This window comes from Canis lupus, chromosome 1 (genome assembly GCF_011100685.1).
Source record: "Canis lupus familiaris isolate Mischka breed German Shepherd chromosome 1, alternate assembly UU_Cfam_GSD_1.0, whole genome shotgun sequence".
Lineage (NCBI taxonomy): Eukaryota > Metazoa > Chordata > Mammalia > Carnivora > Canidae > Canis > Canis lupus.
The window spans coordinates 93,239,871-93,252,997 of NC_049222.1; the positions used below are offsets into that span (position 1 = coordinate 93,239,871).

At 41.3% G+C, this 13,127-nt stretch overlaps 1 protein-coding gene across 22 annotated transcripts in view; it reads right to left on the minus strand.

Annotated features, from left to right (window-relative positions):
- Nucleotides 1-13,127, minus strand: part of GLIS3 (GLIS family zinc finger 3) — a 546,483-nt gene that overhangs the window by 288,210 nt on the left and 245,146 nt on the right. For all 22 annotated transcript variants that reach the window (XM_038527224.1, XM_038527215.1, XM_038527216.1 and 19 more), the window contains one exon: nucleotides 5,197-6,319. In XM_038527224.1, the coding sequence (XP_038383152.1) occupies nucleotides 5,197-6,319 (1,123 nt within the window). The remainder of the gene's footprint in view (nucleotides 1-5,196; nucleotides 6,320-13,127) is intronic.

Here is a 13,127-nt window from a genome sequence, read left to right on the forward strand (position 1 = left end):
CACACACACACACACACACACACACACACACAAAGACGATTTGTATGAGAGGGAAGTGGAGTGTTATACTCATTGATTTTCTTTTTTTATTTTAGGTAAGAATCTATACTTACAGTTATAAAATATTTCAAAGAGGCAGCACAGCACAGAAAATATTTTAAGATATCTGTGACACCTCTATTACTACCACCAAGATGAAAATAAATTAATATTTTGCCACATTGGTTTCAGTTTTCTCACTCTTGGAAAAAAGGTAAGGCAAAATACCCATTGCATTTCTTTCCTCTCTAGAAGTATCCACTATTCAAAGATTATTGATTATCATGCCCACAGGAGTTTACTGTTTAACCAAGTAATTATGTATCTGTAACAACTATATAATCCTGCTTAGTGTGTGTCTGTGTCTAGATGTATATAAATTGTATTATGCTGTGTGTATATATATCCTTTTTTACATTTAATTTTTTCATTCAACACTGTTTTTTGAGATGCAGCCACATTGGTATCTATTTATCCATCTATAAATATATTTATACCTAGTCATTAATTTTAAACTCCTTTATTTCATTAAAAATAAACCAAAGTTTACAGATTTAGCTCATCTGTGGAAAGTTAGATTATTTTTTTTTTTTTTTTTTTGGAAAAAGAGGTACAATAAACATTTTTTTGCAGTGACCCTGTTACTATATACAAGAGTTTCCTTAGCGTAGACAAAGAGACATGGTTTTGTGGGATATGCTCATTTTCGTCTTTATTAGATATTCCCAAATTTTTTTCCAAAGTGGTTATACCAATTTACTCTCAACAGCAATGTTAAACCATTCCTCATTCTCTATATCCTCACCAATCCTTGACATTATGAGAATTTATTAATTGTAGCCAATTTGAAGGTTGTGAAGTGGTAACTAATAGTTACACTTAGATAATATTTTCCTAAAGTCTTTTCTGGTCATATAATTGCGGTCACCACATCAATGCCAAGTCTTATCAAAATAGTAAAATAAAGGTTGTGACTTAAAAAACTCCTTCCATAGTTTACAATGAATTTACTTTTCCTCAAGAAATGTCTTACATGGCTAATGCTGGCCCATGAACCCATAAATCAGGCCATAAAAGAGGAATGGGGACATGGCCCCAGCTCTGTATTTATTTTCTTGTATTCCATAATCCAATGTTACTTAAAAAGCAAACTGCCCAATCTTCTAGCCAAAGCAAATACTCTGGGTTTTGCCAGGCAAAATGCCTGTGGAGAAATGAGTCAATTCATACAAAATTCAAAGCTGTCTTTGGTCAGTGACATTTTCGTGAAAATCTGTGGGTGGGTAAAAGTCTTGCAAAATTCCTTTTTGCTATTGGATAAAATTCATCCAGGAAAAATAAGCAAAATTTAAGTGGCGACCCACATTCCCCCTAATCCCCTTATTAACACTCCCTAACCTCCCTACACAACTGCTTTCTATTGTGCACGGAGGCGAGCCATCCATGTTTCTGATGCTGGCAACAAAACCCCTCTCCCTCTGCTCACTCTGCTCCCATCAGATAGGCTTTCTCATGAGAAGTACTGGCAGACACAGTGTGCTTGATCTCATTCAGAACACACCTTCCTGGGAATGCTACCCGGGTGTTACACACTCTTCAATTTAATGGCAAAAAAGACCTACGGTAAAAACATTCTCAGTGTGCGCTCTATTGGAACCATCACTATGGACACTGTTAGGGATGGCTAGTGCATATCAATAATTTGGGATTATACTTTATGCTGTCCTTTTAGCATCGTGAAACAGGGGTTTGAGAAAGAAACAAAATCCGAGGCTCCGTGATTTGTTCTTACTTGAGTATTTGAACTCTTTTAATCTCAGAAAAACATATAATAGAATTCAGCCATGGTTATGCCTAGGAATGCTCAAAAGTTCTGGTTAATTCTGAGAGTCGTCACTTTTGGGGTTGATCTAAGCTCAGGAAGGTCTAAATAGAATGATTCGGCATCTAGAAATTGCTCTAGTTAGTAGACAGCAGTGAGTGGACGTGGGCATTTTTAATATTATATATATATATCTCCCAGTTTCTGATTAACTGAGGTCTGTCTGTCTGCCTGCTGAGGCCTTTACTTCTCAAGGCCCTTGCCCCTGGCTGGGAATATCTCTGTCAGCGGGGCCAGGCCTGGAAAGAGCAGCTGGTTTGGCTCTCCACAGAATAAGAATGAGATGTACAGAAGGGTGGAGTTGTTTGGGTGGAAAAGAGAAAAGAAACCATTCTCTTCTTCCAGTAAGTTAACCAAATAATAAATTAGCAATCCTCCCCCAGTTCTGACACCTAAAATCCTGAGTGATCCGAATCCCAGCATCCTGGGTGAGGCTGAGAAGTTATAGGCACAGATTCTGAAGATGTGCTCTCCTGGCATGAGATGGCATATGGCGTCGGGGAGGATGGCAGTGCTAGTCTTTTACTGTAAGCAGGCTGTCACTGAGCAGTCCTTTCACATACTTCTTCCACCATAGCTTCCAGAAGCACACTGTGCTGCCTGTAGTCATGGTCACCAAACACAAGTGGGTCATTGCATCTTTCTTGGATCAATAAGCTAAGTGAGTGAAAATGGTGGCTAATTCTAACAACGGTTCACAAAAAATTAATAGCAGTGAAACATACATAAAACAAAAGTGGACTGGGTCCTGTAATTTAAGCTGCCCTAAGCCTTTGCAGCATGTGACACAGCCACAAAAACCCAAAGATCACTTCATGTCTCCAAAAGATGAATGTGGTCATTTTACTTGGCAACAAGATTGAGCTTTGAATCAACTACCATCAGATTTCAAAACGGCGGGAAATGAAATATTTCAGTTTTAACAATTCTTTGTGTCTAGATTCCAAAAGTGTCAAGATTGGTTTTGCAAAAGGCAGAAAATGCGTCTTTTCAGATGTGCATCCACGTCAAGTATAATGTCTTCTCTTCGTAGACTAAAACTTGAGAGGACTACTAAGCTTTCACAGCAAAATTATGTGCTACCACTTAGCTATAATCCTACAAATCAAGCAGATGACATGCGGCAATGTAACAGTTTTAGAAGATATAACACTCCCACTATGTAGATTTCACATGAAAATGGGTATCTTCCTGCTAAAAACATACAGTCCCAAGACTAGAACTGCAGCATTAGTCAGCTCCTAAGAAACTCTGTTTCATATAAATACATTTGCACTACAACATGTGTCATTTAATGCTTTGTGGGTCTAGATCTGATATGATGTTACATCTAGCAATCTGAATTTTATAGGTTCCGTCCAAAAGTGGGAAGTAGGCAGACGAGAGAAGAGAAAAATCACCTCCCATACCCATCCTGAATAATACAATGAAAAGCCATGCAGAGGCCTGCAAATATTCACCTCTCAGCTTATTCTTTCACTGCAGTATTTCTATTTTTAATAGTCATCATGTACTTTAGCAAAAGTCAACTTTATAAAGTTATATGCCACTGAAAAGTCTGGGAACAGTGGGAAAATGGGGAAATCCTATTGCACAAAAATTAATTTTGCAATGCGAAAAATATGTTTTGGATAATTCAGGCCTTTATGTTTATTTCAGTAAAGCCAAATCCAGCAAACTATTTTCAGCCAGGATTAGTCAGAACTAAAAGGTTGGACTGTTTTCCTTCAGAGACTGAACGTGTTTCCTGCCTGTAATAGGCCGGTGTGTTCCAAACAGACTAAATGGAATTGCCTTCAATTGCTTGTCTCTTTCTGGCATTTTTAATGTAGAATCCTACTGACAGCGTAAGGTTTTGCCGCCTGAAATGTAATTATTCTCTTCAGTCATCTAATCTGGCATCCTCACAGTGTATCAGCTTCTGGTTTTCCTTAAGAAAAATCACAATGTTGGGGCATAAGGTAATGGCAAGAAATGCAATTTCGTTCCACCAGAAATTCTGAAAACTCTTTCAAAAATACCTATTGGATAGTAAAAAAGTGCTTCCAATACTTGCATTACAGCTATCAACCTGTTTGGTTTGCTTTTACATAAATCAGACAACTTGGCTAATCTATAATCAAACATAACATGGTCCAGATTCTTTATCATCAAGACATACTAGATAGAGTAAGAAGGGACTCTGGTCGGGGGACCACCATCTGAATAAGTCCCCTTTAAAAATGATTTATATATTTCACACATCCCGTGAACTGTAGCATATTCAATATCCAGGGAGTACCTATAGTTCTCAGATTTTAACATTGAAAGAAATATTCCTGTCCATCTAAACTAATATAAAATACATGCACTTCTTCTTCCAAGAGTTAAGTGAGCTGTTGGAAATTGTGCAAAGCTGCCCTGTGATCCCAAGGGTGGTGTCCTGCTTGTAAACCCTGAGGGTTTCTTTTAGGTGTGAAATGATTGCAAAATCATTTAAGAGTCATATTATTCAAAAAGAGTAAATTTTGCCAAAAAACAGAGATAGTTCCAGAATCGATGTTGTGAAGAGGGGAGGCAGGGGAGAAGACACCAGGCCCACTTCCTTCAATACCCAAGGCACCATCCCTTCTTGGTTCATTCTCCTTATACTTTTCCACAAAATTTTCTCTCCTTAAAATTCAGTGAGAGCCTGTGAGATCCTGCTCCCGTGGTATCCCCTGGGTGTTTTTATGCCGGCTATAAATCATTAACTAGTCACACAACACTGGAGAGTGTGCGGTGTGCAGGCGTGTGGGTGTATGCAGCAACATTTTTACTAGCCAAGTTGCTAAGTGTGAGCTCCTTTCCAAATATCAGAACCACCCCTCCTCCAACCCCAATACTCGCCCAGTTATTGGAGGGAAGGAAAAAAATCACTGAATATTTGCTTTGGAGAAAAGCTAAAGCTTGCTGGTAGTGCAGCGAGTATTCTTCTGCCCTGCACATTTCAGCAATTGAGTTGGTGCCTGGCAGGCATGTGCCAAGCTTCTGGACAGTGTGGCAGATGGACCTCCCCTGACATTATGGATCACATACGTTCGCAGAAGAGAATCTAGAAGTGGAGCGATACCCCAGCCACTAATAATTAAAGAAATTTTTCCTGTCCTCAGACTGAAGAGAAGTCACATTTCATGGATACCTAGACACCCATGTATCCGAATTCCTTAAAAGAAAATGTCCCCTGATTTGCGGCCAAGTTGGGAAAAGTCCATGCACCTACAACCAACTCCTGCGAACATGAGGAGGAGACTCACCGTGCACTTGTTGGGCTTCTCCCCAGAGTGGACCCTCATGTGGATCAGCAGTTTATATCGGGCGTTGAATGGCTTGTACCTTCGAGGACAGCCAGCCCAGAAGCAAGTGAAGTCTTCTCCTTTGCGCTGGTCTATGTGAACCTTCTCGATGTGCCGCACAAGTTCCTCCTGCTGGTCATACAGGGCACTGCAGTCTATCCAGCGACAGGAGTGTTTGCCCCCCACATCATCCATCTCCCCGTCCTCCTCCAGGGCAGCCTGGGGAAGGGCCAGCGGCTGGGCCCGGGGCACTAGCTCTTGGTGGTGTAGATGTGGGTGGGAGTGGTAGGGTGGCGGGGGGCCCTGTGGGGGCGGCGGCAGAGGAGGCAGTGGGGGCGGCGCAGGGGGCAGGTCCAGGGCTGTGCCCGGGAAATCATCCAGGCGCTCGGTCTTCAGCAGGCTGGCCGACTGGCCATCAGGGTTCGGCAGGCCATGTTGCACCACCATGTTGTTGACCAGACCTGGCTGGAGGGTCCCATGCTCCAGCTGCTGCATGCGCTCATACTCTAGCACACTGTCCTCTCCGTAGGCTGGGAGCGCCAGGCCACCGCCGGCCACCCGCAGGCCCTTCTGGCTGCTCGGCACTGAGCACGGCTGGGGAATGCAGCTTCCCCGCACCCCCAGGAAATGCCCATAGACCTCGGGCTGCGGGGACATGCTGGCCGGGGAAGCCCTCGACCCATTGATGTAGGCGACCAACGACGTGGGCGAGGTGCGGATGATGGTATTGAAGTCTATCCCGATGCCATCGGACAGTGGGGACAAGGACAGCGCTCTCTTCTTGGAGCGGGCTGAGTGGGACCTGGCCGATGAGTGCCGGGGGCTAGGGTAAGGAGAGTGGCTATTTTCCATGCCAAAAAGGTAGGACGGCAACGAGTTAGAGACGCTATTGCTAGACACAGCTGTCCCAGGAGGAAGGCTAAGGAGGTCCCCTAGATCGATGCCGTTCTGGGAGCTGTGGCTGGAGGACAGCGACGGGAGAGCCCTGTAGCCATGAGACCACTCCTGTTTCACGCTCAAGGCTGACTGACTATCCGTCAGGCTCAAAGTTGTGGACGCCAAAGACTCACGAGAAATAAGGGACCTGGAACAGCAGCCAGAAGGGAAAAAAAGAAAAAAGACAAACATTTTAGCAGGATATGGATTGCTTAAGAGCTAAAAGAACATTGCATTGACAATCCCTTAAGTATTTCCCCTAATTACATTCTCGGCTAAACACACATTCTTTGGCTAAGATAAAACCCAAGGCTTTTAGTTCCAGGTAAATAACATTTTACCAAGAAGGACAATAGAGGCCAATGCTCACTGGAATAATAAAACAAAAGATCTATTGTTATAAATAATCTTAATACTATAATGATAATAAAGGGTCCTTGCTTTATTTTTAAATATCTTTTTTAATGTGGGAGGAAAGGGGAGGAATTAAAGACCGGGGGAAAAAAAAAAAAAAAGACCGGGGAATAATTATTGATGCCTGTCATGGCAAACCAAATAAGCAAGCATTTAGTAAGCACTTGCTGTGTACAGTATACTACAAATATGCATCGCAGTGAATACAAGTCTAAACAGAGCCTCAGCCTTTGAGCAAAATTTATTAAGTAAAATGTAAACTTATGCTTCATTTGAGAAAAAAGTAATAATAACTTCACAACTTCATTTCACTGATGATAAGGGATCCTAAAGATTTCTTTGATAGTAACTCAATCAGTACTTAGTTGCAACATCAAATCACCCCGGAAAATTAAAAAATATATACAAAACAGAGCTATGATAGAGAAGGGAATGACAGCCTGAAATCAAGTTGTATTTAGTATAATGCATTTGGGCCACACAGGGTTTAATGACACCTGCTAGATTGGGGTTTTCCATGAATTCCTCTACTGAATCAGAGCAGTTTGAGACCAAGAACAGATCTTTCCCTTTCAGGAGTTCACTTTAGCAGTGATTCATCTCTTTTTCATTCCCTTTACAAACCATGTCCCATGTGTCATAAGATTTACCTGTAAATCAAAATGGTTTGTAATGTATTCTGGCCACTTTAAAATTTATCTTGCTTTACTATGACATCATTGCCTTAAAAAAAATCATTGGAAGGAAAAGCCACATCCCTTGGATGTAAATTTGTCACAATGAAGCTAGCCATCACTCACTGTCTCTCCTGACTCAGACATGGTGTGTATCAGAAAAATCCAGTTTACTCTGATGCACCTTGCATTGGCTTTCTACAGAGATTTTTCTGACAAAAAAAATTAACCCAAAACAAAATATTAAACAGAATATCTATCTTCCCAGAATGAACCCATTTACTACTTCCAGCTGTTATACAGCAACCTGTTGCAAAGGAATTGAGGGGAAAAGAGAAGCATTCTCGTCCCATCTGTTCCTGTTTGTCCTTCTCACAAAATGGAAGCCAGGAACACTTTTTTCTACAAGTGAGCTATGGGCAAGAAAACATCTTGACTCTCAAAGGCACAGTATAAGGTGATAGATAACACCGTTATCGATGTGATGCTTCCACCGAGTGAAGTAATGTTTACCAATGACAAACACAGCAGGAATTTACGTCCCATTGCCCTTGACACAGATTTTTTTTTTTGCCACCCCATTCTTATATTTGGGCTGAAGTCCTTTTGCAAGCCCCAAAGTGGTTTCTGAACCATCTGTTTTTAATTCCCCATGGACACTTTCAATTATTTTCTCAGCACACCCGCAGCATGCAGCCCTCCCTGCAGAGCTCAGCTGAAGGCTCCTGGTGATTGGATGTCAAAGGCCTTTTGGTCCCTTCCCCAGGGAGATTCAGGAATTGCTTTCTGACCCAAGCCAAATCAGTAGTCGTGTCATATATGAGGCAAAGACAACTGACTTTGCTTTATACCCGGAGGTTGAAAAGGCTTAGCAAACATTCTCAAATGGTACACTGGCTTAGCCACTGTCACTGTCATACTGGAGCACTTCAGATTTTTAAGCGGTAAATATCAGGCAGAAGGTATTCTACCCACCTGCGTAGACTTTGCATATGAAATTATATTATTTAGTTTGAGGGTGGCCTCCAGTGCTACACGTTAATCTGTTCTATTGTCAAGAGGTTTTCTTTTTTCCTCAATTACACCTAACTATGGCTTGATTTAAATCTGACGGTAACCCCACACAGACATCCCTTAACTCCTTGAATGTCTGTTTTCTAAGATGGTTACCATACATTTTTCAGAAAGCAAATTCTATACTCTCTTCATGATGGCAATAATATGAACAGAGAACTTCCCCCTTCTATCTCAAACACCAAATACGAACAAAACTTCCAACAAATGAAAGTTTACCTAGCTGCCAATCCCCCTCATGTGCAATTCCCCAGATCTTTCCATCTTTCAAAGTTCTAATCCATGAAACTTCTCCCAAATACACCAGCTCTCAGTAGAGTCCTCTTTCCAAAGCAGGTGTAAACCATCTGTACTGTGCCTTAAATGTTGCCCACTATTGGCATCTGTGGGTATAATGTTCCTCAATGAAATCCAAAGCCCTTCAACAGAAGGAATTGTTTTTATCTCTCTGGCACCCACCAGAGTATAAGATATATAAGTTTTCAAAAAACTGTTGATTAAGAAGGGGAATAATCAATACAATGATAAATAGCCATCACTTACAGCTTACAAAGCATTTTCCATGCACATCATCACATTTGATACAGCCTGTGAGATGAGTAAACCAGATTTTTAAAATAACCTCTATTTTACAGAAAATAAAAACTAAGGTTCTGTGAAGCCCTCCACTGACACCACACAAACAAACACTGGAAGTAGAAACGAAGCAGCCTTGGATAAGCAGTCACCTAGTGAGTCACACAGATCCTCTGTTGTTCTCCCCATACCATTCCCCAGATGTGGTCCATTATACTCTGCCTGATTCACAGACCTGGTGTAATAGGCTTGAAGTCACACAAGCTGTGGTTAGAACCCACATTTTCTGCGACAATCTGCTGAGTGACTGCGGAAAGTTCCCAAGGACTTTCTCCTACAGCCCCTGCTGCTGCACACACCAGGCCTCTGGGAAAGAGACAGACAAACAGCAGACATGACAACCTCCATTTCCCTGTGTTCATCTGCTCCCAAGGATGTTATTTCTAGTGACTGTTTAATTTGGAGTTATAGGAAAGGAAAGAGAAATAGCTCAAACAAAATACAACCAATAAAAACTCTGACACGATCAGTGAAACAGGTTAAGGTGGCTGGTGAGGCAGGAGCTCATTGACTGTCATGGTGCCATAAGGGGCATGATGACCAAGCAGAATTGCTTGGTTCAGTGCCAAGTTCAAAAGACATACAACTGACAGATCACATAGAATTCCTCAAACTGATCCTTAAGAGAATATATATTATCTATGTCACAGAAACGACTAGTCCTGGTCCATCTGTAAGGTCTTGTCTGTGTGCATGGGCAAATCCCCCAGAATTAGCACTGCATCTGAAGATAGTATGGCTGTGTAAAATATTAGAACTTACAGTGAGTCCAGAGTCTATTCTCAGCTCTCCTCTGAGCTTTGTGGACATACTCCAACCCAAAAGGAGACCCTAAGAAATTCCACCACCAGAAATCACCTCCATGAATGTCTGGTTTAGGAAAGAAAATGTAGTGTCTTTTGAGATCCAGAATGACATTATTAGTTTGATGGTTGCACTTTGTAACTGACAAGCTAAGTGACACTAGGCAAAGCATTTAGACTTTGTGTGTCTTGGGTCCATCATCTATACGACAGAGGTATTACCTGCAGATGGTTTATGAATATTCAATCATAAAATAGAATCATGGAAAGCTTAACATATATAAAACCCATGCAAGTAGTGTCCAATCCCTTCTGTTGCTGCATTGGTACATGAAGCCACTGTATGAGGTTATCATATCAGTACCTGTCATTTTAGGGTAAATATATACAATGACTTCTGTATTACACAGAGTTTTGGCAATGCCTAAGTTAAGAATGGCTTCTGGATCTCTAAGAAGGTAAGGTGTAGTTTGCATTTATCATTAAGTGGGGCTAGTCAGAAATGGTTCGGAAGTTAATAAAGGCAAACATGAAGCATTAGGGTACATTGTACATCACTGGATTAAACAGAATCCTATGAAGAAGCAGTGCTTTTTCCAAAATGAGCACTCCAGAAGACAAACAGTTAAAGGAAGTCAAAAGAAGAAATACATGGGCAGCCCCGGTGGCGCAGCAGTTTAGCGCTGCCTGCAGCCTGGGGTGTGATCCTGGAGACCCTGGATCAAGTCCCACATCAGGCTTCCTGCATGGGCCCTGCTTCTCCCTCTGCCTATGTCTCTGCCCCTCTCTCTCTCTCTCTCTCTCTCTCTCTCTCTGTGTCTCTATGAATAAATAAAATATTATCAATAATTAAGAAAATTCAAATTAAGATAAAATAACAATTTGTACATTAAACTGGCAAAAGGTATCAAAATAGTAATATCTGGAATTTAGTAGAAAAACAGGAACTGTCATACTACTGGTGAGTGTATCAATGGGTAGACCTTTGCTACAGTGCAATTTGCAAATACATAGCAAAAGCCTCAAAATTGCATATCTCCTTTAACTCAGCAAATTTTACTTCTAAGAATTTATTCTAATAACCAGATTTATTCTAATAACCAGACATATACAACAGAAGATTCACAGAATTGATCCAACAAAGCATTACTTATAATATTGAAACAAAGGGAACCAACTGAATGCCCAGTAACAGACTGATAAAAAATTATAGATTTTTTTTAATAAAATGGAATCTTGGGCAGAAAAAAGCCATTATATGATGCTGAATAAGATTTTTACTACAGAAGAAAGTGTTTCTATTAACTTAAAAAATGGTGATTATAACATTATGTAGGTAATTATAGATCAATGTGGTAGAAGGGAAAACCTGTGTTTATTTTGAATGTGTTTGCATCTAATGAGAAGGATATGTATCAGAATTGCTCTGGGTAGCCCCGGTGGCACAGCGGTTTAGCGCCACCTGCAACCCAGGGCGTGATCCTGGAGACCCGGGATCGAGTCCCACGTCAGGCTCTCTGCATGGAACCTGCTTCTCCCTCTGCCTGTGTCTCTGCCTCTCTCTCTCTCTCTCTCTCTCTCTGTCTCTATGAATAAATAAATAAAATCTTTGAAAAAAAAAAAAGAATTGCTCCTATGGTTGCCTGGTTGCCTGCGGGTGGTAGGGTTCAGGATGACTATCATTCACTATTTTGTGCTTTTCCATACTTTCTACAATGAATAATAATTACATAAATAATCAAGAAAAAATAATAAATTTTACAGCTTTCTATACAACAGCCATCACTCCATGTGAAGAGTGCATACCCTCTCCTCACCACTTTCCCTAGCATATCTCCAATGGACAACACACAAAGTTGATTGTCTCTCCATCTCCTCTTTACCTTTAGACAGAAAAATGCCCTCAGGTTGAAATGTTCCCTCCTTTCCTTCCATTCGTCTGATGGAACACACAAATCAATTTGAGGATCACAAATAAATGCAACCTTCCCAGATCGCTGAAAGTAATTTCCATACTTCACCAAGCCACCCCACCTCCCAACTCCTGCTTCTTTGCTCATCCTGCCAAAGAATTATTTCCATCGAAAGACTCACAGAATACATTGTCAAAAACACATGTCAATGCATCTTTAAGATGCTGTCCTTTAAGGATATAAAATTATGCGAAGGAATCAAATATGCCAGAAAACACTGAGATAATGACCCTTCTCCAGCCGGCCCATGAAAGGGGCTGCATAAGGTACACGGCTGGAGCAGCCCGCACCCTGCCTCCCGTCACTTTCTCCATTAATTACAACTCTCTGCCTTCAAGGCATTGGCTGGACTTGCCACAGACAGGAAGCTGAAGGCTTCCCAATGACATCTACCCCCTGAGTACAGTTAATTTTACACACAACACTCAGCAAGTCTGAGGAGTCCCTCAAGGCATAATCATCAATGGGAAATGACAGCAGCAGCTTCCCATCACAAAATTCTCAGGTGAAAAACAAGTTTCCATCTCACTAAAAAACTGGCATAAAAAAAAAGGACCCAGGAACTCTGATTTCTGAGTATCAAGTAGTGGCTAGGAGGACAGTGCAGAGATACAAGAGGGCAAAGGAGACACGAGCAAAAGGAGGGAGGATGGGAGAAGAAATGGGACCCCACACCTGTGAGACACCTCCACAGCTTCCATCCTCTGAGAAGAGGAAACAGAGGGCCAATTTCTTTGCAAAATCACAGCTACAGCAGAGCCAGAACTTAGAGGTAAAAACTCTGGGTTGTGCTTCTCCAAGAAGACTACTTACAGAAGATGAAATAATTCATTTCAAACATGGAAACAGACCTTACACATTGCATGGTATTTTGGTTTTATGTCCTCTATAATATCAACCTTGAGAGATACAAAAATTTGCCTGAAAGGGTGATTTCCCCTTCCTATTCAATTCTCTCCCATATGGAATGATATACAGCATTTATTGGACCCATTTATTCCAGCACCTAATCAGACATTGAGTTGAAATGTTACATAATTTGTGCATGAAAGTGTGTCTTCCCAGACATATCATAAAATCTTGAAATTCATGGCCTCTCTCTTTACATTTTCTACCATCTCCCTAAACTTCAATTATTGTATTATGAAGACAGTAGTTACTTAACAAATATTCGAGTGGATGGGTGGATGGATGAATAGACAAACAGATGGGAAAGCATCCTGGGGTTACCACAATTGTATACACTGAAAACCGGGCAGGGAAGAGAGATGTATGTACAGGGCACATCTCAATTCTCTAGCCATGACAGGACCGCTTCACCAGGAACTGCCACATTTATACTCTGGGCTTTAGTCACTAAGGCCCCAAAGTCAAACTGGGCA